The following is a 27,783-nucleotide window of genomic DNA, read 5'->3' on the forward strand; positions in this document are numbered from 1 at the left end:
GATCCTCCCCCCACAGGGGAACAGCTCTTCTGAAACTGCCCCTTCTTCTCCGGATTTGCTCTGGGGTCGATCAAATGGTTTCTGGCGTTGCAGATGAGTCTGACGAACTGTATGCACTTCTTGAGAGAGCTTCGATGCTGTATCACCGGGCATTTTGTGCAGTTCTTTACTTAGCAGCTCGGCCATCTTAGCACACTGCAGCACATTCTTCAATGAGGCGTCCGATTCCTTGAGAATCGCCTGATGGATGAATGCGTGCCTGCTGCCCATGACCAGTCTATCACGCAACGTATCGTCTTGGCACTTTATGCAGCATTGAACTTTAAAATCACATGCCTTTGCCTTGGTGCGAAGTTCGGCAAGAAATTCGGTGATAGATTGCCCTTCCTGTTGCACCGTCCAGTAGAAATCGATACATTAATGACTTAGATGAAGGGATTAAAAGTACCATTAGCAAATTTGCAGATGATACTAAGCTGGGGGGTAGTGTGAATTGTGAGGAAGATGCAATAAGGCTGCAGGGTGACTTGGACAGGTTGTGTGAGTGGGCGGATACATGGCAGATGCAGTTTAATGTAGATAAGTGTGAGGTTATTCACTTTGGAAGTAAGAATAGAAAGGCAGATTATTATCTGAATGGTGTCAAGTTAGGAAGAGGGGATGTTCAACGAGATCTGGGTGTCCTAGTGCATCAGTCACTGAAAGGAAGCATGCAGGTACAGCAGGCAGTGAAGAAAGCCAATGGAATGTTGGCCTTCATAACAAGAGGAGTTGAGTATAGGAGCAAAGAGGTCCTTCTACAGTTGTACCGGGCCCTGGTGAGACCGCACCTGGAGTACTGTGTGCAGTTTTGGTCTCCAAATTTGAGGAAGGATATTCTTGCTATTGAGGGCGTGCAGCATAGGTTCACTAGGTTAATTCCCGGAATGGCGGGACTGTCGTATGTTGAAAGGCTGGAGCAATTAGGCTTGTATACACTGGAATTTAGAAGGATGAGGGGGGATCTTATTGAAACATATAAGATAATTAGGGGATTGGACACATTAGAGGCAGGAAACATGTTCCCAATGTTGGGGAAGTCCAGAACAAGGGGCCACAGTTTAAGAATAAGGGGTAGGCCATTTAGAACGGAGATGAGGAAGAACTTTTTCAGTCAGAGAGTGGTGAAGGTGTGGAATTCTCTGCCTCAGAAGGCAGTGGAGGCCAGTTCGTTGGATGCTTTCAAGAGAGCTGGATAGAGCTCTTAAGGATAGCAGAGTGAGGGGGTATGGGGAGAAGGCAGGAACGGGGTACTGATTGAGAGTGATCAGCCATGATCGCATTGAATGGCGGTGCTGGCTCGAAGGGCTGAATGGCCTACTCCTGCACCTATTGTCTATTGTCTATTGAGGCGAGCTGTGAGAAAATTTCGACTTTCTTCATAATGCAGCTGCAAAGCCATTGTGATTTCAGCATATGAAACTTCAGTTACTTCTTCTGTAAGTACATTTTGAAGTAATGCAAAAGTTTCTGGAGACATTGATGAACAGAAGACATCCTTCTTCCTCAGGTCAGTCATAATTCCCATACTTTCAAAATAAAACTCAGCGCACATTAAATACGACGACCACCTTTCTCGCTCGGGATCGAAACGATCAAATTACCGAGACATGTTTAAAACATTTTTTTTAAATAGGCTCTTACCTGGGTCTTTGGACACAATCCGATGTCTCCCACTCCTAACACCACTTTTGTATTCTTGTTCTATGTCTGTATAAAACTTGAGAGTCTTCAAGGTACAACAGAACTCTTTATTACATTAACTCAATGCTGGCAGCAAGACAACTAAAATGGCTGCAACCACACGATCTGACTGCACACTCCACACTGTGTACAGCCAAGATGACTATGTACAAAACACAGTGCATTTCTTTAATATAATCAACTCAAGTGAGGAATATAATTTGATAGCAAAAAGGCAGCATTTCATTTGTCCATGCTGCATCCATCCCGAATTAAACCTTCTCCTGATAGAAATTAATAACAGGAGGTATTTATTTCACAAAATGCTGGAGTAACTCAGCAGGTCAGGCAGCATCTCGGGAGAGAAGGAATGGGTGACATTTCGGGTCGAGACCTTTCTTCAGACTGGAATTAATAACAGTATACTTCGATGTTATATAGCCATAATACTTTGGTTCTTTTTGGACACATATAGGGCAATGATTTCATTAGTTGCAAATATGCAAGTTGAAATCCGGTGGCTTGACTTGTGAAGGATACGTTGTTTAATTGCAGAAAGAGTACTATCAACCATGTGTGGCAGGAGTGCATTACAGTGACAGGATTTGCAGATAATATACGAGATGTCTACAGTATTACTCCCATCTTCATGGTTTCATTTGCAGTTTGTTTGATGAAAATGCTATTTTATAACAGAAGCATTATTATGCCATCTGAAGAATACTTTTGGCCCACAAATTGATAAAAAAAACAATTTGAATTAATGAGTTCTTAATTCATGGCATGCTGCTCCATTGCAAATTGAATTCCATATCACTGTCTATTATACTGCCAGAAACATAAATGAGTAGCCTTTAATTGAAATATATTCCTTTATTTCTACTTTGAACTTTCAACTTTCAGCATTTCCCACTGAACGTCATGCAAAACAGGTAACTGGTATTTAGTCGGCATTAATCTGTTCTGGGACATTGGCCCAAACTATGGTGGGTTTACAACTATCGTTGGATGAACAATAATGAAATGCTGAAGTACACCATAAAGTAGTGGAGAATTGTTGACCAGCAATATCATGAAGCAGATTTTGGGGTACATTTACACAACCTGTAAATTCCAAGTGGATTTTAGGGCCATTTCTTAACTTAAAATCGAAGAGATTATTTAAATCTATGTTTAATAAAAATGCATTTTCAATCTAACCATTTACCTTTTTAGGCAAGTTGACACGCCATTGAAATAAATGGGATAACACATCAGAATTTACTGGACTTTATCTTGCACTAAACGTTATTCCCCTTCTTATGTATCTGTACACCGTGGATTGTAATCATGTATATAATCTTTCCGCTGACTGGTTAGCACACAACAAAAAGCTTTTCTCTGTACCACGGTACTCATAACAATAAACTAAACACTAGATGTGCTACGACTAGCATAAACCCAAGGAGTGAGACCCAGAGTTTCCAGCACTCAGTTCATTACATTATAGAACTCCTGCTACACCCAGTGATAAGTAAAGAGAGCAAGAGTTCAGAAGTGCCACCATCTACTCAGCAGTACATAAGCATTGAAACATGCATGCAACTGGCCGGCACTTCTCCGCAGAAACACCAGCTAGCCATCAGCACATCTGTCCAGCTTTTTTTTTTAGTTCTGTTGGTGTTTTCTTTGAACAATCTCCACCCAAAATCATAAAATGAGCCAGACTCAAGCAGCATGTGTGGAGAGTGAACAACTGAGTTATTGTTACAGGTGGATTACCTAACATCAGAACCAGCCGGTTCTGACACAAACAGGAAAGGCTGGTTATCTGAAATTGTTGAATTCGATATTGTGCCCCAAGGATGCAACGTGTTGGATGGAAGATGAGAAGTTGCCCAAGCTCACGTTGTGCTTTATTAGTACACCACAGGAGGGCAAAGACAGAGGCCTGATAATTTAAACAATAGGAAGCTCAGATTGCACTTTCTGCTGAACAGACACGACACCCAACTCTAGCTGTAACATTAACAATCGTAAATTAAATATATCCCAAATCTCATTTTTTAATTATGGTTTAATAATAGCGAAAAAACTCATACTTAAATTGTGGAAAAAGTCTATTCCACCAACACTTAAAATGTGGATTGGTAATATGTTGGAAACAGCACATTTGGAAGAAATGAGACTCCTCCTAATAGAAAAAAAAGACCAATTCTTATCGAGTTGGTCTCCATTTATTGACCTTGTGGAATCATGCGGTGTAATATCAGCATAAAATTAAAATTCGGGGTTTGACTGAAAATTGATTAAGAATATTAAAAAAAAAAAAAAACATCGATTGGTTGCGTGGGAGAATCTCCTCTCTGCTTTACTTTCGCACATTTCCTTTTTTTTTTTTTTTTTTTTTTCACTCGATACTCACTAATTTATTCTTTACTCTTCACTACTTCTTTCTTTCTCATTTCTTTTTAAAAAGGAAGTTGTACAAATAATGTTTTAATAATTCTTGGCACCTGTAAAAAGGAACCATTAAAATGTAATGTGCTTACTTCCAAAAAAACAAAAAATAAAAAATAAATAAAAATTAAAAAAAACAATCGTAAGAAGGGTCCGGACTCAAAATGTCAGTGATCCATGTTCTCCAGGGATGCTGCCTGACCCGCTGAGTTACTCCATTATTTGTTTTCTGTTCTTAGCAAACCAGCATCTGCAGTTCCTTGTTTCTACATTTTACCAACTGCTGTGTTCTGCATCTCATGGATGTGGCATTTTTTTTTGCTTCATTTTCCACTGGGGCCCACTTTCATCATGTACCAGTTACATTCCCTTAGACAAAATGGTTGTGATCAAACATTCACCACCTCATCAGCCACATGCATCACCTGGACAAGATGGTCTCCATCTTATCACAGACTTTCTCTTTGATCTCTCCTACTGTTCCCCTTTCCTGCAAATTAAAACACATTTCTCGCATTTTTTCAGTTTTGATTAAAGGAAAATTTAACTGTGTCTCTCTCCACAGATGTTTCCTGTCCTGCTGAGTATCTCTGGGATTTTCCATTTTTATTTCAAATTTCCATTTTGCTTATGGATGAAAGGTCATTGGCAACTCACAACATCAACTCTTCCCTTAGAGATCCATTTCTAATGAGAAATCCATTAATTTCAGCATGTCAGCTCATGAACAGTTTGGAACAAATGTTTCACATAATTTCTTAATCCACTGCCCCAAGGCTCTGTGTTAATTGCATCTTTATAGTTATTTGACAGTTTTAGGATTTACTGCTACATTGTTAGATCTAACGATTAAACTGTTCTTTTGTTGTTCCCTGCACAGTTACTTCATAATAAGTTATAGTGACAGGAATAGGCCACAAGCCCCCTGAAGCAAACTCCATCATTCAATAAAATCACAGTTGACATTATGTTCACATTCCTACTGAACCCTATGTTTTTGATTCTCAAGGAGTTTAAATTATATTAATCTCACTCTTGAGTGTGAGCAAACATCAAATTTGCACAAGCCTCTAAACACTCCAGCCAGAAGGAACAGTTTTTATGGATCTAAACTGTCAATCAATTTTGGATTCATATAACAAAAAACAGTACAGCACAGGAGCAGGCCCTTGTGTCTATGATATTGGTCCCAACCATGATGCCAATTTAAATTGCACATCTTCCTGCATGTGGTCTATGTCCCTCCATTCCCCGTGTGTTCACGTGTCTGTCCTCTTAAACCTTGCTATTACTGTATATCTGCTTCCACCGCTTTCCCCGGCAGCACATTTAGGCACAAACCACTCTCTCTGTAAAAAACGTGTCTTGTAAATCACCTTCTGAACTTTTCACCTTTCACCTTAAAGCTATGCCCTCTAATATTTTATATTTCTACCCCGAGAAAGAGATTGACTATCTACCCTATAATGCCTCTAATAATGTTACGTACTTCTATCAGCTTAAAACAATGAAAATCCGTGCTCTGCGCAGCTTTTCAGGCACATTAGATGCAATCACAACAATAAATATACAAAAAAAATGTCAAGTAATTTTTGTGATAGTGCAAAATCTAAAGTACATAGAGCAACCATAGTAGTTCCTGTACCTTCCTTTTCAACTGAATCCTTGATTTCCACATTGGCAAACAGTGCAGATCAGTAACATCTCTTCCTCATTGACCATCAACACAGTTGTACCTCAAGGCAGTGCACTAAGCCCCCTGTTCCACTCTTCTTACATCCATGACTGTGACTAAGCATTGCTCTAATGCCATCAATAAATTCACTGATAACCCACTGTGGTAATCCAAATCACCAGTGATGATGAGGCAGCACACTGGAGGGAGACAGAACACCTGATTAAGCGATGCTACAACAGCAACCTCTCATTTAGTCCGCCTTCACTCAGTCCTCCTTAACCAACCTGATCTCCCAGTGGCTCAGCACTTCAACTCCCCCTCCCACTCCCAGTCTGACCTTTCTGTCATGGGCCTCCTCCATTGTCATAGTGAGGCCCACTGCAAATTGGAGGAACAGCATCTCATATTTCGCTTGGGCAGCTTACACCCCAGCGGTATGAACATTGATTTCTCTAACTTCAGATAGCTCCTCTGTCCCTCTCTTTCCCCTCCCCTTCCCAGTTCTCCCATTACCTTCCTGTCTCCAACTACATCCTTTCTTTGTCCCACCCCCTCCCCTGACATCAGTCTGAAGAAGGGTCACCACCCGAAACGTCACCACCCGAAACGTCACCCATTCCTTCTCTCCTGAGATGTTGCCTGACCCACTGAGTTACTCCAGCATTTTGTGATACCTTCGATTTGTACCAGCATCTGCAGTTATTTTCCTACATCTCTCACTCAATGTCAACAAGACCAAGGAACAATTGTTGACTTCAGAAAGGAGAAATCAAGAGACCACGCACCAGTTTGCATTGGTGGGGCAATGGTGGAGAGAGTCCTGGATGTTAACAGTTTGAATGGGCTGTCCTGGATCCAGCACATAGATGTAATCAGGAAGAAGGCAAACCGGAGACTCTACTTTCCTAGAAGTTTGAAGACATTCAATATGTCTCCAAATACTCTAACAAACTTCTACAGATGCATAGTAGAAAGTATCCTCATTGTTTGCATCATGTCCTAGTAATGGCAACTTCAACACTCAGGAATGCATGAGGCTGCAGAGCGTGACAGACTTAGGCCAGTCCATTACATGCTCAGCCATCCCTCCATCTAAAGCATCCGCGTGAGATGCTGCCTCAAGAAAGCCATCATCAAGGATCCCCGCAATCCAGGTCATGTGCTCTTCTCAGTGCTACCGTCAAGCAGGAGGTACAGATGACCGAAGACCCACATCACCAGGTTCAATAACAGTTACTTTCCTACAGCTATCAGGTTCTTGAACCAACCTGCACAACTATAATCTTACTTCAACAACAAAACACTACAGTCCGCCTCGTGCAATACCATGGAGATTTTTTTTCTAATTATGTTTTTGCACTAATACCTTGTTTCCTACTCAGCCTTCTTTCTTTTAGAAATGTTATGTGTAATTTATGTATAATTTATGTATAATATGATGTGTGTTTGTCCAAGTCAATGTGCCAGTAATACTGCTGCAAGATTTTTCAATGTACCTGTACCTTACTGGACTTAAGCACATGATAATAAACTCAACTTGATTTGATCTGTGAAAACGTCTATTATTCCCACATTAGCCTCATCAGCTGCTTCAGAATCCACAAAACTGGGGGAGAAGCGAGACATTCTTTAGCCCTAAAGACTGCCAAAGAGAAAGGTTTATAATTTCAGGGAAAACATAGGCAGTAAAACCTGAATATTCTGGAGTAAACAGCAACTTTCATTTTACAGGCCAGTAAAGATGAAAATCACAATAAAGAGATATGTGTAGTGTACTAACACTTACATTATTTGGAGGTGTATTACGGTGAAAGAAATGGCCTCCTCCCGCACCTATTTTCTATGTTTCTATGCTCAGTCTGAAGAAGTGTCCCAACCCAAAATGTTATCTTTCCGTTCCCTCCACAAATGCAGTCTGATCTGCTGAGTTCCTCCAACATTTTGTTTTTGCCCACAACACAAATCAATAGTTAAATTAATATTAATTAATGGTTGCAATTTGGCCCCTTTTCGCTCCTCCAACTTGAGAATCAAACAGTTCATTATTTTAGTTTGATATAGAATCTTATTTATGTAACCATAATTTAATATCATTCAATCCATTCAAGCATGAGCTAACATAAATGCAATATTTATTGGAATTAATGTTGATGCCTCTCTGAATAACTGCAGAAATGAAGTTTTGCAATATGATTTCAATGAAGGAGTTGAATTATTGGTTGAATCTTTCAATGTTATATAAATAAGGCTCAAATGTCAGGTGGCATTTGTGCTAGTTAAATTTTGAATATGTGGGGAAAGTATATGTTAATATCTTAAAATTTATAACAGTCCTTTTTTAAATACTAAAGTATGCAGGTTTATGTGCATTTTTCAAAACTACAGCATTGGTAACTATATTTACAGTACAATTACAGTAAATTCAAATTCACCTACAATCTAAAGTGCATTAATGGGATAATAAATCAAATACATAATTTCCTAATCAGCTTCCTTCCCTTTCACATTATTTCTCTACTTGCACTGTCACATCTACTATCTATTGCTCGTCCCTCTCATTATTAAGCTTAAAATATACCTGCATTGCTGAACAACCTGAAAATGATTTCCTGTTGGACCAGATTTCATTGGGTCCTAATGTAAATAATATTTAGTGGGTCAAACAGGAACATCCTGGATTTCTATGCATATGCTGTCAACTGCAAAAGTTCTCGACATGAGGTTCAGGCCTTATGGAGGTGTATAAAATCATGAGAGGCCCAGAAAAGGTATTTTTCCAGTTGTAGTCTTTTTTCCTAGGGTTATGGAGTACAGAACTAGAAGGCAGATTTAAGGTGAGAGGAAAGATTTGAAAGAGACATGAAGGGCTGAGTATACATGGAACACGCTACAAGAGATGCTGAAAAACATATAAAATTGTGACAGGTAAAAGACATTTAGACAGGTAATGGATAGAAAAGGTTTAGAAAGTTATAGACCTAATGCAGCTAAATAGCACAAACTCAGTGATAAAACCTAGTGGACACGTATGAGTTGGTCCAAAGGGCCTGTTTGCTTTCAGTAAGACTGTGCACATCAGGAAAGGATGAACACGCTGTATTTTTTACACTTGAAAGGAAGAAGAATGAGGATGACCAAATAGAACTATGAATGGTTTTGGCAAGTTAGACACAAAGTGGGAGTTTCCACGAGTAATCATATACATATAAAATCAAAGTGGAAATCAAAGTCTGAAGAAGGGTGTCGACCCGAAATGTCACCCATTCCTTCTCTCCAGAAATGCTGCCTGTCCCGCTGAGTTACCCCAGCTTTTTGTGTCTATCTTCGGTTTAAACCAGCATCTGCAGTTCCTTCTTACACAAAAATCAAAGTAAGAATGCTTCAGAATGTTTTTTGCCCAGAGTAGTGGTGATGAAAAATTCACACATATAGTATAGATTTGTTTAAAGCAAATCTGGATGTGTTTTTGAAATAAATAAAGAATTAAAATAATAGATTTCGATGAGAATGCTCAAGTGGAGCAAGAATGCCACCAAAGATTAATTTGCACAAATGCCCTGCTGCTTGCTGCTTTGTTTTTTAAATCCAATTACATGAACTGCAAATAGATTAGTATCATCCAAAAACCTATGAACAAATTGACTAAACTGACAAGCAAGCAGGACAATAATGGTTCTCAATAAGAAAGGCAAATTATTAAAGAAAAAAAATAATAGGGCTTCAATGAAAAGTTACAATTTTAAATTAATCCGACAACATTAATGAAACTGACAAAAGAAAAAAACTCATGATGCACTACAAAAAAATAAAATCATTAGAAGATGGTGCTACAATTAAGCTAATTTGCATATCAATCATCTGGGAAAACATTGAATGCGATTCATCCGCAAATTACTCTGCTTCTTTCTATAATAATTAATATAAAAATACATCGTTTGGTTCCAGCCAAGAACTTGCATTTGTTTCAGTGAAATGCAGGAATTCATCAACATGATCTCAGTGGAGTTCCAAACTTACTTGATTAGTCATCTTGTTAAATTTTGAGTCAACTATTCATTTACACACACCACCAATTGCGGAAAGCTAAAAAGCCTATCTGACATGTAGCATTCAATAATTTCAGATAGCAAGCCTTTCAGATGACCAACCAGTTCCAATGCAAGCACATTCACCTGCTAAATTAGCTCAATCTTTTTCCTCTCTCCACGGATGCTACCTCATCTGTTCAGATCTCTGGCAAGCACTACATACTGCATAGACACAAAAAGCTGGGATATAATACTCAGCTGGGCTACAAAAAGCTGGGATATAATACTCAGCGGGACAGGCAGCATCTCTGGAGATAAGGAATGGGTGACGTTTCGGGTCGAGTCCGGTCTTCAGTTTCAACCAGCATCTGCAGTTCCTTCTTACACACTTCGTACTGCATGCCACATTTCTAGCATGCTTTTTCCCAGTAATTCCTTTCATTTATGCTCCTCTTTATACATCTTGAAATTGATCTCTTAGGATTAACTAGCATTCAGCTCCTCTTCTTATATAGCGCTGAAAATTATTGTGTCACCTGGAGATCTTTTCTCACCGCTTTATCTCAAATATTCTCTATATTCTCCCCATTCCTTCTCCTCTCTGCAACATAAAACATATTTGTTAGCTTACTTTCCCAAGTTAATTTTATTTATTTCTCGACATGATGACTGACTGCTGAGAACACCATGATTTTCTTGTTTTTATTACAGATTTCCAGCATCTATGCTGTTTCTGCTTCTTGAGTAACAAGTGAATATTTCAGCAATCAATCCTATTCCCCTCGAAAATCACACAGATTCCACCCGTTTATGGATTAAAAATCAATCTATTTAATCTGCCAAAGAGAAAAGTTCCAAAAATGGTTCCTAGCGCACCAAAAAAAGCTCCAGAAAATGTTGTTTTTCACATTCTTTACAATGTATTCTCTAAACATCTCTGATGTTTCCAATAATACTTGGATGGCACTAAATGTTATTCTTCGAAGTACACATTGAATAACTGTCTGAATTTATTCCTATTCCATTCCTCTTAACACATTTTATCCAGTTCTCTTTTGAATGAGACTTATTAATATTGCATCTGCTGCTTTTGATGGAGGACATTCGTGACACAAAGTCTGATTTATGTTATATTTTACCATTTCACTGTAAATTAGTAACTTTTATCTCTGAATTCACATATTTCATCCATTTTCTCTAATAAAAATAATAAACATAATACATAAGACAGTACATCAGTGCTTTTTAAACTGGTGAATGGTTCACCCAAGGGTGAATGAAATTATTTTGGGGGTGAATGAAACTAGAGGGGTGAATAAAGGGTGAATTACTTAATTTTTTTCAGATATTTATATATATTTTTCTATACTTAAAAAAGGCATTGCCATTAAAGTGGTTAGTAAGCTCTTATTGGCTTTAATGGCAGTGGAGCTGGAAATTTGATATGTTTTTTTCGCTCTGCCTATGGTTTTCTAATTTCAAAGTAGCAAGATATTTCCCAAATTTACTGTAATGTAACCTTTGAGGGCGGTCCGGTCCGGTCCGGTCCGGTCCGGTCCGGTCCGGTCCGGTCCGGTCCGGTCCGGTCCGGTCCGGTCCGGTCCGGTCCGGTCCGGTCCGGTCCGGTCCGGTCCGGTCCGGTCCGGTCCGGTCCGGTCCGGTCCGGTCCGGTCCGGTCCGGTCCGGTCCGGTCCGGTCCGGTCCGGTCCGGTCCGGTCCGGTCCGGTCCGGTCCGGTCCGGTCCGGTCCGGTCCGGTCCGGTCCGGTCCGGTCCGGTCCGGTCCGGTCCGGTCCGGTCCGGTCCGGTCCGGTCCGGTCCGGTCCGGTCCGGTCCGGTCCGGTCCGGTCCGGTCCGGTCCGGTCCGGTCCGGTCCGGTCCGGTCCGGTCCGGTCCGGTCCGGTCCGGTCCGGTCCGGTCCGGTCCGGTCCGGTCCGGTCCGGTCCGGTCCGGTCCGGTCCGGTCCGGTCCGGTCCGGTCCGGTCCGGTCCGGTCCGGTCCGGTCCGGTCCGGTCCGGTCCGGTCCGGTCCGGTCCGGTCCGGTCCGGTCCGGTCCGGTCCGGTCCGGTCCGGTCCGGTCCGGTCCGGTCCGGTCCGGTCCGGTCCGGTCCGGTCCGGTCCGGTCCGGTCCGGTCCGGTCCGGTCCGGTCCGGTCCGGTCCGGTCCGGTCCGGTCCGGTCCGGTCCGGTCCGGTCCGGTCCGGTCCGGTCCGGTCCGGTCCGGTCCGGTCCGGTCCGGTCCGGTCCGGTCCGGTCCGGTCCGGTCCGGTCCGGTCCGGTCCGGTCCGGTCCGGTCCGGTCCGGTCCGGTCCGGTCCGGTCCGGTCCGGTCCGGTCCGGTCCGGTCCGGTCCGGTCCGGTCCGGTCCGGTCCGGTCCGGTCCGGTCCGGTCCGGTCCGGTCCGGTCCGGTCCGGTCCGGTCCGGTCCGGTCCGGTCCGGTCCGGTCCGGTCCGGTCCGGTCCGGTCCGGTCCGGTCCGGTCCGGTCCGGTCCGGTCCGGTCCGGTCCGGTCCGGTCCGGTCCGGTCCGGTCCGGTCCGGTCCGGTCCGGTCCGGTCCGGTCCGGTCCGGTCCGGTCCGGTCCGGTCCGGTCCGGTCCGGTCCGGTCCGGTCCGGTCCGGTCCGGTCCGGTCCGGTCCGGTCCGGTCCGGTCCGGTCCGGTCCGGTCCGGTCCGGTCCGGTCCGGTCCGGTCCGGTCCGGTCCGGTCCGGTCCGGTCCGGTCCGGTCCGGTCCGGTCCGGTCCGGTCCGGTCCGGTCCGGTCCGGTCCGGTCCGGTCCGGTCCGGTCCGGTCCGGTCCGGTCCGGTCCGGTCCGGTCCGGTCCGGTCCGGTCCGGTCCGGACCGGTCCGGCAGTCAGTCCGTGTGTATGTGTGTTTGTGGTGGTTCGCACAGCCAAAACGATACACCATTGCACCACAATTTTTGCACCACGTGACTCACCATTATCCTGGGCATATTATGTAAAAACTCATTCAAATTGAAGCTATATTTTTAAAGCTACGGACATTTTAAAGTTTAAAAAATCACTTTCTAACCCATTTCCTGAAACTCCTCAGCATATGACGTCACAATGCTCCATGTTCGACTTCATTTGCTCCTCACTCGCCAAAACAAGATGGCCGCCGGCAGCGCCGCCGCCCACCCCGTGCTGTCATTCCCTCTCCTCTCCCCTCCCCTCCCACCTCTCACCTCGCCATGGCCCCGCCCCGGCAGAAACTCGCACGTCGGCAGTCAGCGTTGAACGCATGGGCACTGGTAAGTGCCTTTCGCAGCCAACGGCTCCATGGAGGGGAGTGGGCGTGACGGCCGAGTGGGTGGAAGGGAGGGTGGGGGAAGGAGGAGAGTGGGAGGAGGAGGGGGAGAGTGGGGGGAGGAGGGGGAGAGTGGGGGGAGGAGGGGGAGAGTGGGGGTGGGTCAGGGAGAGTGGGGGTGGGGAAAGGGGGTCGGGGAGAGTTGGGGTGGGGGATGGGGAGGAGGGGGGAGTGGGGGTGGGGGAGAGTGGGGGTGGGGGGAAGAGTGGGGGTGGGGAGAAGGGGAGGGTGGGGGTCAGGAGAGGGGGAGGGGGGAATAGGGGTGGGGAGGGGGGAAGGGCTGGGGGAGTGAGGGTGGGAGCAGGAGAGGGACAAGTGAGGGTGGGGTAGGGGGGGTGGAGTGGGTCAGTGGGGGGAGGAGGGGGGGATAAGAGGGATTGAGTGGGGGGGTTGGTCGTGCTACACCAATACAGGAGAGGCTTTGAGTCCAAGGCTCACTCAGTGATGACACCCTCTCCCCTTCCCTGTTGGAATGGGCCCAACGGGTCCACTTGGTCTAGTAAATTTATAAATGGCAACACTGGAGGATCGCCAGAGGCAATTGTTGAACTGTAACTTTACTTTGTGTTGCCAATTTAACTTCTTTTCTGCTAGAACTAGAATTCTATATATATTTACTGTACTTCAATCTACCAGCACTTATTTGCTTCAAACAACATGAATTCGAGCTATATTAAGATTTGAGCCCCGTTTGTAGGCAGTCTAAAGTTAGATTGTGCAATTTTCTTGGTGTGATATTCTGTATTTTCTATTCTAGCGACTTCAGTATTTTGTGAGTTTGATTTGCAGATTAAGACACTATGTCTTTGTTGAAGTACCTAAAGAAACCAGCTCTAGAGGAAGAGTGTGCAGAAGGAAGAACTTTTTCAGTCAGAGAGTGGTGAAGGTGTGGAATTCTCTGCCTCAGAAGGCAGTGGAGGCCAGTTCGTTGGATGCTTTCAAGAGAGAGCTGGATAGAGCTCTTAAGGATAGCGGAGTGAGGGGGTATGGGGAGAAGGCAGGAACGGGGTACTGATTGAGAGTGATCAGCCATGATCGCATTGAATGGCGGTGCTGGCTCGAAGGGCTGAATGGCCTACTCCTGCACCTATTGTCTATTGTCTATTGAAGCAGTTCATTTCTGAAAGAAAATGAAACGAACAGGACTCAAGAGGAGGTATGTTCAGGAGACAAGTCACGTGAAGGGTGACAAGGAAACCAAGGATAACAAACTTTAAAATGTAGTTACGTATGTTACAGATGATGATTGTTAATGATAGGGGCAAGGAAAAACTTAATCTCAAGAGAAAATACCACGACCAAAGTACCCTCTCCTCAAAACTCAAGAAAAGAAAGTGGAATGAAGAATATATCAAGTATGGCTTTTTCCTTCCACAAAATGAACTAAAGCCCCTGTCCCAGTTCGGCGATTTTTTTGGCGACTACAGATGACTAGGCTGTCGCCACACAGTCGCCAGGGTGTCACGTGCATGGTCGTGAGTAGTCTCCAAAGAGTTGTAGCGTTCTTCTGGTCGCCGCTGGATTTTGCGAAGGCTTAAAAAATTTCGCCGACTGTTGGCTTGACGCCAATGAGCGTAGCTTGACTTGGGCGCTGTCGTAGGTTGTCATCAGGTGACGTAGGTTGTTGCCAGGATGTCGCCAGGTGACGTAAATTGTCGCCGGTGCTGACTTCGGCGAATTTCAAGTGTGGACTTGATCGGATCATCCATCAGTGTAATGTGTCCATAAATGATGTTAGGTTTTGTATGTTTTTGCACTTGTATTCTGTTTAAAGTTTGAATTTTAAAGTTTGAAGTTTATGGAAATTTATTGAAGTTTATTGAAGTTTATTACAATATTTTTGTATGCACTGTTGTATGTTCTTATCAACCTTTAAAAAATTTTTGTTTGAATATCAATAAAGGAAATTCTTGACATTTTGACGGAAAATTGATGTATGAAGTTAATGTATTTCAGAGTAGTTTCTCACGGCACCACTTTCAAATAGTCATGATGCAGAATGATTGGAAACCCTACAGTACACCCCCGTTTATAGGGAAAGTGGGTGAAAAGTGAATTGTCTTCAGTTGTCTTCTGTCTTCAGGGTCATAGCTTGTCGCGGGTGGACGTAGGTTGACTTCGGTTGTCGTAGGTTGTCGCCTCTGTGGTGGTAGGTCGTCGTAGGTGTCGTCGTAGGTGAAGTCGTAGGTGGACGTTCTACTTGCGACGATTGGGTCGCCGGTTTTCGGTAGTTTGCCGGAGCTTGTTGTCGGCTAGGTGGTAGGTTGTTGTAGCTTGTCGTAGGGGGGGTCCAGTCGCCGTTTTTTTGGTAACCTGCTACGACTATGACAGTCACCGGCAGTCGCCTTAAAATACGCCTAACAGGGACAGGGCCTTAATAAGCTCTACTCCCTCAACTCAGTGCATGTTTTACAGTGTAAAATATAGCAATCAGTGCCTAGCTTCTTCAAAATTACAGACTCATTTAAGAACAAAGCATAGCAATCATCAAAACAAGTCCATACAGTTTTTCAAAAACACTCGTGAGTATTTGTGGAAGCTGGAGAATTTCTTCCAGTCGATGGTAAAGAATGACACTGCGACTAAAAAAAACACTTCTTCTTGCCTCTCTTCAAATAATACATGTGCTCATACAAGAAAAAAAAGCGCCATACAAAGTTGTCAAACCGTTTGAAAATTGTTGCCAATCTACTACATGGTGGAAAGCAAGCAGTGGATAAAGTAGTGCAAATTCCTTTGTCCAATGACACAATGAAACTTCGATCTACTATAATTGCTGAAGATCTGAAGCATCACTTCACAGCTGATGGCAAAACTGTTGGAAGCACCATTTTTCGCTCTGCAGTTTGATGAAACTACGGACATTAAAAATGATGCACAACTCATTGTGTATTGTCGTTTCCCGGATCAAAGCTTGGGAAAAATTGTCGAGCATTATCTCTTTTGCTTGCCAGTCGGAGAGCAAACTACAGGTGAATTTATTTTCTCCATGATTGACAAATTCATGGAAAATGAAAATTTATCTTGGAGCAAATGTGTTGCTGTGACTACAGACGGTTCTGCAGCCATGATGGGGAAACATAAAGGAGCCACCGCTCGCTTCAAAGAAAAATCCCATAATTTCATCTTTTTACATTGTTGTTTATAGCACTGGCTGCCAAGAAACTGAACACGTTGCAATGACCAGACAAATGAGCTGGAAGAATTGTTGCAAGATGTGGTGAAAATTGTCAATACTATTCGCCCACAAGCGAAAAAAGGTCGGCTGTTTTCAGAGCTATTGCAAGGATATGTCTGCAGATTATATGGTTCTCCTCCTGCATTCTGAGGTTCGATGGTTGTCACATGGAAGAGTCCTTGAAAGAGTACTGTCCCTGAAGAATGAACTGTCTGTATTTTTTACTGAGCAAGGTGATGTGAAAGTAATGCATTTCAACAATGATTTTTGGCTGGCCAAATTGTGTTACATGACTTCTATTTTTGAACTTTTGAATCGGCTCAATTTGTCACTTCAAGGTAAATGAAGTGACATCATCGATGTCCTTGGGAAAATAGAAGCCATGAAAATGAAGATCACCATGTTGCATATTAACATTCGTAAAACCAATTTCTCCAATTTCCCACATTTGGAAAGCTTCCTCAAAGAGTGTGAGTGGGAAGAAAAGCAACCTGATCTGGGGAAAACACTGAAGGACATCATTTGCAACCATCTGCAGTTGCTGTCTAAATATTTTGAAACATATTTTCCTCAGAAGCATCTGCAGGACTTGGAAAATCAGATGTGGATAGTTAATCCTTTTATCGCCAGCCACATCAAGCGAGCAGATTTTGGGGAAATGTCAGAAGTGTTGATGGAGCTTCATTATGACTTCACTCAAAAATCATCTTTTGAGATGTACTCCTACTATGGAGACTATTGGATTGGATTGCTTGCTTTCCCTGAATACAAATCAATTGCCTTGAAGGCCCTTCAACCACTATTAATGATGACCACAACTCTCCTGTCTGAACAAGAATTTTCGATCTTGGTAGAATTGAAATCTAAAAGACACAATTCACTTCAGTATGTTGATTCGGTAATGCGGGTTGCTTTGGAGAAGGAAATTGAACCTCGGTTTGAGAAGCTTGTCACAGGAGTACAGGAACATCCTAGTCATTGATGATAAGTGTCAAGTCAAGTCAAGTCAATTTTATTTGTATAGCACATTTAAAAACAACCCACGTTGACCAAAGTGCTGTACATCTGATTAGGTACTAGTAGAAGTATACTGCTTGTCATTTATTTGTGGTAAACATACACAATAAGAAAACATTGTTTCTAAGAATCTAATTCTAAGTTCTAAGACAGTTGTTTACTAACTTTACTTTATGTAAACTGGAAAAATTCTAATAATTTTTCTGTTCTTAATTTTGTTGTCACTCCTAGTTGGGAGGATGGGAGGGCGCCAGGTATTCAGAACTGAGCAACAGATAATGTTGTGATGATGTTTTGTGCAAGCATGTGACATATACATGTCAGTACACATGCACAACTTTTAAAATATATCTGGATTTGGAAGAGCCAGCTTCTGGAGAGAAGTATGCCAAATATGGCAAGTTGATATTTGGTGGTATTGAGCTTTTGTTGGGGAGAGTTATAGAAAGTTATATTAGTTGGATACTAATATATTAAATCACATACTCCATGGTTTTTTGAGGTAATTTTCCAAGAAAATATTTATTTTCCAAGTAATCAAAGCCCAAAAGGATAGGATGGGGCTGAAGCCCAGTATTTAGATGTTGGAATGTTTTTTTTATCATTCTAAAAGAATGATTTTCCAAATCCAGTGGTAATTAAACTTCTTTTTTTTTCACTCCTAGTTTTCTTTACATAGGATGTTCAAAAAGTTGAATAAAATAAACAAATAAGAAATGAGTTGATTTATGTTTTTTGCTCATGTGACAAAATAAATGATATATAAAATTATACACAAGGGAGAATAAGACGAAAATTACCAAAAAATATAAGAAAATTTAGTCGAGGGTGAATGAAATTTTGTGATAAAGACTCAAGGATGAATGACACTGAAATAGTTTAAGAGGCACTGCAGTACATCACTGGAACAGGCCCTTCGGTCCACATTGACTGTGCCTGCACATAATCCATATTCCTCCATTCCCTTGCATCTCCATGTGCCTATCCAAAGGTCTCTTAAATGCTGCTACCTCTACCCCTGGCAGAGCATTCCAGACCCTCACCACTGACTGTGTTTTTAAAAAAACTTGCCCGACACATCTTCTTTAAATGGTGCTTCTTTCACCTTATTCTATATAGTATTTCATATTTTCATCCAGGGAAATAGGTTCTGACTGTCTACCCTATCAAAGCCTCTCACAATTTTATATACTTCCATTGCGGCTCCCTTTAGCCTCTGATGTTCCAAGGAAAACAAGTCTATCCAACCTCTCTTTGTAGCTTGTACCCCCTCATAAAGGCATAATTCTAGTAAACCTCCTCTACATCCTATCCAAAGCTTCCATATCCTCCCTGTAAAGGAGCAACCAGAACTGTACATAATGTGATGTTTTTGTTACAAAAACAAGATTGGTTTTGTAAATCTTTCCCCAGTATTGATCACAAAGTCACAGGTCTATTCCACTGCATCTTAACTGAATATTTCCCACATCTTTCTCATGCACACAAAACTAGGGGAGGCCAATTCTGGTAGAAAGATTTAATAATTGAGAGAATGATTTTTCTCTCCATGGAAGCTGCTTGACCTGCAGAATAGTTTCGGTTTTCATTTCAGACTTCCAGTATCCAGCAATCTTTGCTTTTCAAAATTAAAGCTTAAACTGCTTTACTTATTTGTTTATAGTGCAGGTTTAACAGTGTGATCAATTATTTTTGGTTAAAGGAACATTTCATACCTCTTCACTGATACTATATTATTGTCTACCAGTTACATTATGAATAAACAACAAAACAACAAGACTGATGCAAGGACCAAACCAAGAACTCCATTCTATTAGTCAGTAATTTAGAACGTTAAATACTGATTTTGATCATGAAAAAATGTTGTACAATTTCCCATCAATGTGATGTTAATGTGCCAACAATTATGAACCAATGTAAACATTGTAGAAACATAGAAAATAGGTGCAGGAGTAGGCCACTCGGTCCTTCGAGCCAGCACCACTATGTAATATGATCATGGCTGATCATCCACAATCAGTACCCCGATCTTGCTTTCTCCCCATATATAAACATATCAACATATGTGATGTTAGCAAATATTAAAATAAACCATTGCAAAGATAGTTTATTTGTTACATGATAGAGCTTGTGATAATATTTAAAAATTGACTGAGCAATCAAGAAGACATTGTCATGAATTCTACACCCCTACACCATTCTAATCAAAAACAGAGGTCAAGTGAAACACTTCCACAAGGAAAATTCAGGTTATCTGCTGAAATTATGGGTAATAATTTCAAGCTTACTTTTATCAACTTAAAGATGACAAAATAATTTGAACTTAACCTTGATGGCTTCTCCATTTATTTGTTGATTTCCTGGTTTTCAAAACGCCTTCCTTTTCAAAATAGAAGGAAGTCTTTTGTGCGAACGAGGACAGTTCAGCCGAGTTGAATTTCATTTCATTTAATCACTAATGAAATGGAAGAAGAAAGACTTAATGTAGCAGTCAACAAAGCAAGATCCATATCAATGACTAAATACAAAATAAAATGAATAACTCAAACTATTTTCCCAATAAAAATATTCTCACTCTAGAAAAACTAAAGGCATCTCCCTTTCTTCAAAATCATTTATTTAATTGACAGTATGGCAGTCTGAGTTACAGCAACTGTTGTCATCTTGAAAGATCCCCAACCACAGTGCATTGAAAAATATACAGAAAAAAAGAGCAAAAAAAATCAGGATTTTCAAATATTTCTAGGTGATTGTCATTTGCACTACATTTTACTATTTTATTCTGGAATTTAGGAAAAGAACTGCAGATGCTGGTTTAAATCGAAGGTAGATACAAAATGCTGGAGTAACTCAGCGGGTCAGGCAGCATCTCTGGGGAGAAGGATTGGGTGACGTTTTGGGTCGAGACCCTTCTTCAGACTGATGTCAGGGGCGTCAGTCTAAAGAAGGGTCTCAACCTGAAACGTCACCCATTCCTTCTCTCCCGAGATGCTGCCTGACTCGCTGAGTTACCCCAGCATTTTATGTTTACCTTCATTCTGGAATTTCATCACTTCTCATGCTAGCTTATGCTGGGGTACATTTTAAACATGATATCAGCTTTCTTGCCCTACGCATTCTGTGTCAACCAGAGCTGAATGCCAGATGGCCATCAAATTATTGGTGGGAGAGGCCAATGCTGACTCTCACATTATAACCTACAAAATGGCCATCTAATAACACTCAGGAGCAGAATGGCTAAATGTTTTTATTACTCATTGCCTGAGAATATGAAGGCTAATTGCATCACTCCTTATTGCTAACTAAGGCAGACTAGAGATTGATGCGTGCAGCTGGCTATTCCTCATGGATCTAATCCAGTAGTGGTAGAGCACAATGCCACTGCAATGAGGTAATTGAAATGTGATTAAACATATCTCTCTCAAATATAATTATTTTGAATACTACCATCATTAAACAGTTAATACAATTCACATTATGTAACATGTAGGCATAAGCACATAAACTAGTTATTGCTACCAACCTGTGTTTTATAAAAAAAACAATTTTGGGATGAGGATAATGCTGACAAGGTCACATTCAAATCTCACTTCAAATGTGCTTGTAACTGCGGGTAGAAATATGTCCTCTCTTAAGCGATGGACATGTAGAGTTACATAGGCAGAGTTTAACATTCATTGATAACAACATCGCACATTTTGTTGTATGCAACATAAGGCAAATTTTTACAAGTGGTGCTAGCTCTCATTTCCAAACTGCAGTAGTCCTCTTGTGGAGCCTTGTAGAGAAAAAGGCATTTTGCAGCGGTGAAAGAAGAGCTGTGTATTTTGGAAGGAGAGCCATTTTAGAATCTCACAGTTCTTTTAGATTCATTTTATTTTAGAGATACAGCCCCTTTGGCCCACTGAATCTGCACTGACCAGCAATCCACACACATTAACACCACACTACATACTCTGGGGACAATTTTACATTTACACCAAGCCATTTAGCCTACAAACCTGGAAGTCTTTGCAGTGTGGGAAGAAGCCAAAGATCTCAGAGAAAACCCACGCAGGTCATGGGAGGAATCTACAAACTCCGTACAGACAAGCATCCGTAGCAGGATCGAACCCTGGTCTCTGTCGCTATAAGGCTCTACGCCACCGTGCCGTTACCATCCTTACAGCTTCCCCACTACTGATGCAAGATTCACCAGTCGATAATTTCTGGATTATTGCTGCTTCACTAGTAGCTACTCCAATCCTCCAAGATCTCGCCTGTGGCTAGAGAGGATACAAAGATCTTCATCAAAGCCCCAGCCATCAACTCCTTTTGCCTTTCTCAATAACCTTGGATAAATCCCATCGTCCCATTCAAAGTAATAATGAACTAGGAGCAAAGATGAACCACAGTCAACACGGGCATAACAGAAATTAAAGCAAAATGAAAATAATTAAGAGTGACAATTCCGCAGAGATTGATGGCGTAAAGCCCTTGGGTAGAAACCAAGTAGATGAGAACATTTATCTTCCAAAACTCTCTTGATTTAGGAGCTGTTCCCTTAGATAGGCAGATTGCATGTCACCCTATCATTGAATAAAATGAAAGGGAAATCTTACGTTCTTTATGGGAAATTAGAGTTTACGTGGAATAGAATGGCTGAACAAACAGGGACAGTTTCAGCCAAAAAGTTAGTGGGTGATAATCAATCATGGTTCACTTAATGAGGGCTATTCTGTGGATGTTAATTATGTGGACTGCCAGAATATAATTTGTAAATCTCTAATGAGAGGTTGGTCACCAACATTAATGCTTATATAAATGAAGGCAAATTTTAGAACAAAGAAATAACTAAGAATTATGGGAAAGTATGTCAATTGTCAGGATTTAACAAATAATAGTCTACAAAAATCTGGGCTGGGTCAAAAGTCATTCATGGCAATTTGTAATGATTTAGATGATGAGATGGAAAATCACCTATCCAAGTTTATCATAAATGCAAAGATTGATAATGCTATAAATATTGCATTTGGAACTAATAAACAAAAAATATTAAAGTGAATGGGGAAAACTAACAAATGGATTTCTATGCTTGCTAATGTGTACATTGAACCTAAACAAAGGAGAACTTCCCAAAGGATTAAAATTTAAAAACAGAGATTCAAAAGAGATTTAGGACTCCATGAGCACAGCTTATATTACGGGATAAGTACGACATTTTTTTAAAGAAGACTCATAAATGCTGGCTATTGTATCTCCAGGGCTAAATACAAAATAGATTGAACAGAAGTTATGCAATAGCTAAATGAGACCCTGGTTAAACCAATCAGAAGTACTGTGGGCAGTTCTGGGCATGTTTTCATCGAGTCATAGCGACAGAGACAGAATGGAAACTGGCACTTCGCCCACTGCACCTACTTACACTATTCCTACATTTATCCTTTTTCTCCAATTTCGATCCACACTCGCATCAACCATCCTCCCCCCACCACCCCACCCCTTCTAAAAATTACACTTCCATTTTATCAGCAGTGTTGCATTAAAAGGTTAGAAGAACATGACAAATTGCTAATAAATAGGACTAGTATAGATGAGTTCTTGATGGTTAGTATGGGTATGATGGACTGGAGGGACAGTTTCTATGCTGTATGATAGAATGACATGATATTGTTGACAGACCCAATGTAAGCTGAAGTATAGTAAAATCAAAAAGAATAAGAATAAAAGCCCAAAAATGACAAGGTTATCTTTCCACAAACAGTTATTGTAATTTCAGCATCCCACTTTAGTCATAAATATGAAACAAAACAATTATTTTGCAGAAAAATATGAAATGCTGCATTATGCATTTCAGGAAATATTTCAGGAACATCAATTGTATCATCCATGAAAGCAGCTTCAGGATATTTGTGGTTTTCTTGGCAGAATTATTTTGAAAAATTGCATAATGCATAATAACTGCATGATAAAAATACAGAGCAGACTGTCAGAAAAATAAAAGCATCAGACCGCAATGGTATGTCTTTTGTAAATTTACACATATACAAAAAGAGAGAAAGAAGAGCATAACGGTGCAATATAATATCACGCATTTGTCAAGGTGATCCACAGGACATCAAATATGATCACACATTTTAGCTCAGTCCTTAGCCACATTATACTCAGAAAAAAACTGTGTGGTGAAGAATTACAAATAGAGCTAGTGTAGGGTTTGTTCATTGAAGAGTAGTCCACAGCATCAGTAACCATGGTGATAATGATGCTGTCCAAATAAGAATACAGGAAACTAATATATTAGCAGAACCTACAGTTCTGCTTCACCAACTTTGCTTAAATTTAACAAATGCACAGATTCTAAATTAAAATGCTAGTCTTATGATCTGCTTCAAAGTTCCCAAACAAAATCGTTGTAGTCTCATAAATAGTACAATATCTACAAAATCAAATAATTTCATTAATAATAGTTCTAATGTCCAGTTGAGTAGAGTTCAATGTCCATAGACTGACAGTACAAATTGTGTCCTGTGGTCTCCCTTGAAACAAAAAGCTATAGAATTTATACAACTCCTTGGAAAATGACATGGTTCACATCTGCATTCAGCAAGATCTAGTCAACATTTAGGCATGGGTTGATAGATGGCAAGGAATATTCATGCCGCACAAGTGCTAGGCAATGATCATCTCCAACACAAGTGCTAGGCAATGGTCATCTCCAACAGGAGCCACTCTAGTTCTTGACATCGAATTAACTTACCATCATGCAGTTCCTCACCATGACTTACTGGGAAGTCATCGGTCCAGTCACACAAATACTGAGGCTACAGGTCCAAAACAGAGGAATGACTGTCGGAGCTAGTGGCGGATGTAGATACGATAGTTGCCTTTAAGAGGCATGTAAACAGGCATATTAGAATGCAGGGAATGGAGGGACATGATTCATGGACAGTTGAGATTAGTTTATCTTGGCATCATGTTTGGACCAGACAACGTGGGCCAAAGGACTTGTTCTTGAGCTATACTGTTCTGTTTTCCCTATTCACTGTTCTATGTTCACTGTTTCTTCATCACGAGCAAGTAAACCTTCACCTGAGGGACAGCAGTGATTCAAAGCAAAGGCTCATCAATATAGGCTCAAAGCCAATTAAGGATGGAAAATAAATACTAGCCATGCCAGCAAAGCCCACGTTTCACAAATTTGCACTTTAATATGCAAGCAGCATTCTGGCATGTCATTTTGTGTTCAGTTCATAAGTGGTAGGAGCAGAATTAGGCCATTCGGCCCATCAACTCTACTCCGCCATTCAATCATGACTGATTTATCTTTCCAACCCCATTCTCCTGACTTCTCCCCATAACCCGACACTAATCAAGAATCTATCTCTGCCTTAGAAATATCCATTCACGGCCTCCACAGCCTTCTGTGTCAATGAATTTCACAGATTCACCACCCTCCAAAGAAATTCTTCCTCATCTCCTTTCTAAAGGAACATCTTTTAATTCTGAGGCTATGACCTCTGGTCCTAGACTCTCCCACTAGTGGAAACATCCTCTCCACATCCACTCTATCCAGGCTTTGAATTTGGCAAGTTTCAATGAGGTCCCTCCTCATCCTTCTAAACTCCAGCGAGTAGAGGCCCAGTGCTGTCAAACGCTCAGCATGTTAACCCACTCATTCCTGAAATCATTCTTGTAAACCTCTGGACCCTCTCCATCACATCCTTCCTCAGATATAGGACCCAGAATTGCTCACAATTCTCCAAATGCCGTCCGACAAGCGCCTTATAGAGCATCAGCAGTACATCCCTGTTTTTCTATTCTAGTCCTCTCAAAATAAATGCTAGTATTGCATTTGCCTTCCTTACTACTGATTCAACTTGCAAATTATCTTTTTGGGAATCCTGCGGCAGCACGCCCAAGTTCCTTTGCACCTCCGCTTTCTGAATTCTCTCCGCATTTAGAAAATCGTTCATACCTTTATTTCCACCACCAAAATGCACGACTCTGCACTTTGTTACACTACATTCCATCTGCCACTTCTCTGTCCACTCTCCCAACCTGTCCAAGTCCTTCTGTAGAAAACCTGTTTCTCTATACTACCTGCCCATTCACCTTGTTCACATTCACCATCTGCAAACTTGGCCGCAAAGCCTTCAATCCCCTTATCCAAATTACTAATATACAACATTTAGTAATGACCCCAGCACCGACCCCTGTGGAACTCCGCTAGTCACTGACAGCCAACCAGAAAAAGCCCCCTTTATTCCCACTCTTTGCCTTCTGCCATCCAGCCAACCTGTTATCCATGCTAGTGTCTTCCCTTTGATACCATGGGCTCTCATATTCTTTTGCAGCCTCACTTACGGCACCTTATAAAAGGCTTTCTGAAAATCTAAGAAACCAACATCCACTGACTCTCCTTTTCTGTCGTGCTATTTATTTCCTCAAAAAATTCAAACAGTTTTGTCAGGCAAGATCTCCCCTTCACAAAACCATGCTGACTTTGACCTATTTTATCATGAACCTCTAAGTACTCCATAACCTCATCCTTTATAATGGACTCTAAAATCGTACCAACCACTGAAGTCAGGCTAACCAGCCTATAGTTTCCACTCATCTGCTTTGCTCCGTTCTTGTAAAGCAGGGTAATATTTGCAATTTTCCAATTGCCTGTTACCACTCCTGACTCCAGTGATTCTTGAAAGATCATTACCAATGCCTCCTTCTTCTCTAAAGCCAACTCTTTCAGAATCCTGGGGTGCAGTGCATCTGGTCAAGATGACTTATCCACCTTCAGACCTTTCAGTTTCCCAAGCACCTTCGCCTTAGTAATAGCCACTCCACTAACTTCCACCCCCTGACTCTCTTGAATTTCAGGCACGTTGCTGGAGTCTTCTACTGTAAAGACTGATGCAAAAATGTATTCAATTCTTCTGCCATTTCTTTATTCCCCATTATCACTTCTCCATCATCATTTTCCAGGGTCTAACATCCACTCTTGCCTCTTTCTTACTCTTTATATATTTGAAGAAACTCTTGCTATCCACTTTTACATTATTGACGAGCTTACCGTCGTATTTCATCTTTTCTCCCCATATTGTCTTTTTACCCATCAAAAGACTATTCACCTATTTCTTTACTTAACTGGTGTATGGACACATTCAAACGTCGGTTATAAAGGATCCTTGGCTATTTTTTCCTGCCCAGACAACAGCAAGAATTGAGAATTTTGCTTGGCAATCATATTCAGAATTAAATTAACAGAAACCGCAATACCTCAGGTTTTCAGTCCATATGAAATGTTACTGCTCATTTATCTAACATGCAAAGTCATGCAGCCACTATTCTCAGTTACAAAATGTGTGCACGGTCATTATGTTATAATCGGAAACATTTTCTTCACTGTTTTATTGCAAGCGATCGGAATCACTGTAATTCTTCATTATAAAATAAACCATATAATTAACTTATGAGCAGGTATTATTGTAAATTACACATCTACAGCAAGTTCTCCACTGGATCTCCCCCTTCCCCTTCTGGCCAGGCGAACCTAACGACTCCCCACATCGGTCCTCATGCCCCCCTCTGCTCTGTCAACCCACCAAACCCTCACCATACATCCCCTCCACCTCCGCCTGCCCCCCTGCCTTCATCCGACCCCAACCCCCACAATTGCCAGGTGTTCACCATCCCCCCTGACCTCCCCCTCGAACGGTCTGTCCTCAGCAGAGGCCTCACCTTTGTTCCCATCCGCACCCACATCAACGAGTTCCGCGTCCGCCTTGACGTGGAGCTCTTCTTCTGTTGCCTCCGCCTCCGAGCCTTTTCCCATGGGAATGAGGCCTCACCCTCCACTGATGACCCCTACTCCCATCTCCAGCGGACTCCCTCCTCTTGGACCCCCCCCGGTTGGCCAATTACCCTCACTAGAACTTTTCATCTCCAACTGCCGGCGTGACATTAACCGCCTCAAATTCTCCACTCCCCTGACTAACTCTAACCTCTCCCCTCCTGAACGTGCAGCCCTCCACTCACTCTGCAACAACCCGGACTTAGTCATCAAACCCGCTGACAAGGGAAGTGCTGTGGTAGTCTGGCGTGCTGACCTCTACCGGACCGAGGCCAGACGACAACTCTCAGACACCTCTTCCTACTTATCCCTGTACCGTGACCACACCGACAAACACCAGATCTTTATCATCAGTACCATCACGGACCTCACCATTTCCGGTGATCTACCTTCAATGCCTCCAAACTTATAGTTCCACAGCCCTGCGCGGCCCGATTTTACCTCCTACCTAAAATCTATAAACAGAACTGTCCCGGCAGACCCATCGTCTCTGCCTGCTCATGTCCCATCGAACTTATTTCCACCTACCTCGAATCCATCCTATCCCCCCGGTCAAATCCCACCCCACCTACGTCCAAGACACCT

General features: G+C 42.0%; 1 protein-coding gene across 3 annotated transcripts in view; it reads right to left on the reverse strand.

Annotated features, from left to right (window-relative positions):
• The window catches only part of inpp4b (inositol polyphosphate-4-phosphatase type II B), a 514,249-nt gene that overhangs the window by 477,783 nt on the left and 8,683 nt on the right, over positions 1-27,783 (reverse strand). For all 3 annotated transcript variants that reach the window (XM_078404977.1, XM_078404995.1, XM_078404967.1), the window contains exon 2: positions 19,698-19,824. In XM_078404977.1, the coding sequence (XP_078261103.1) occupies positions 19,698-19,812 (115 nt within the window). In that variant the 5' untranslated portion in view covers positions 19,813-19,824. The remainder of the gene's footprint in view (positions 1-19,697; positions 19,825-27,783) is intronic.

The sequence above is a fragment of the Rhinoraja longicauda genome, chromosome 1, assembly GCF_053455715.1.
Source record: "Rhinoraja longicauda isolate Sanriku21f chromosome 1, sRhiLon1.1, whole genome shotgun sequence".
Classification (NCBI taxonomy): domain Eukaryota; kingdom Metazoa; phylum Chordata; class Chondrichthyes; order Rajiformes; family Arhynchobatidae; genus Rhinoraja; species Rhinoraja longicauda.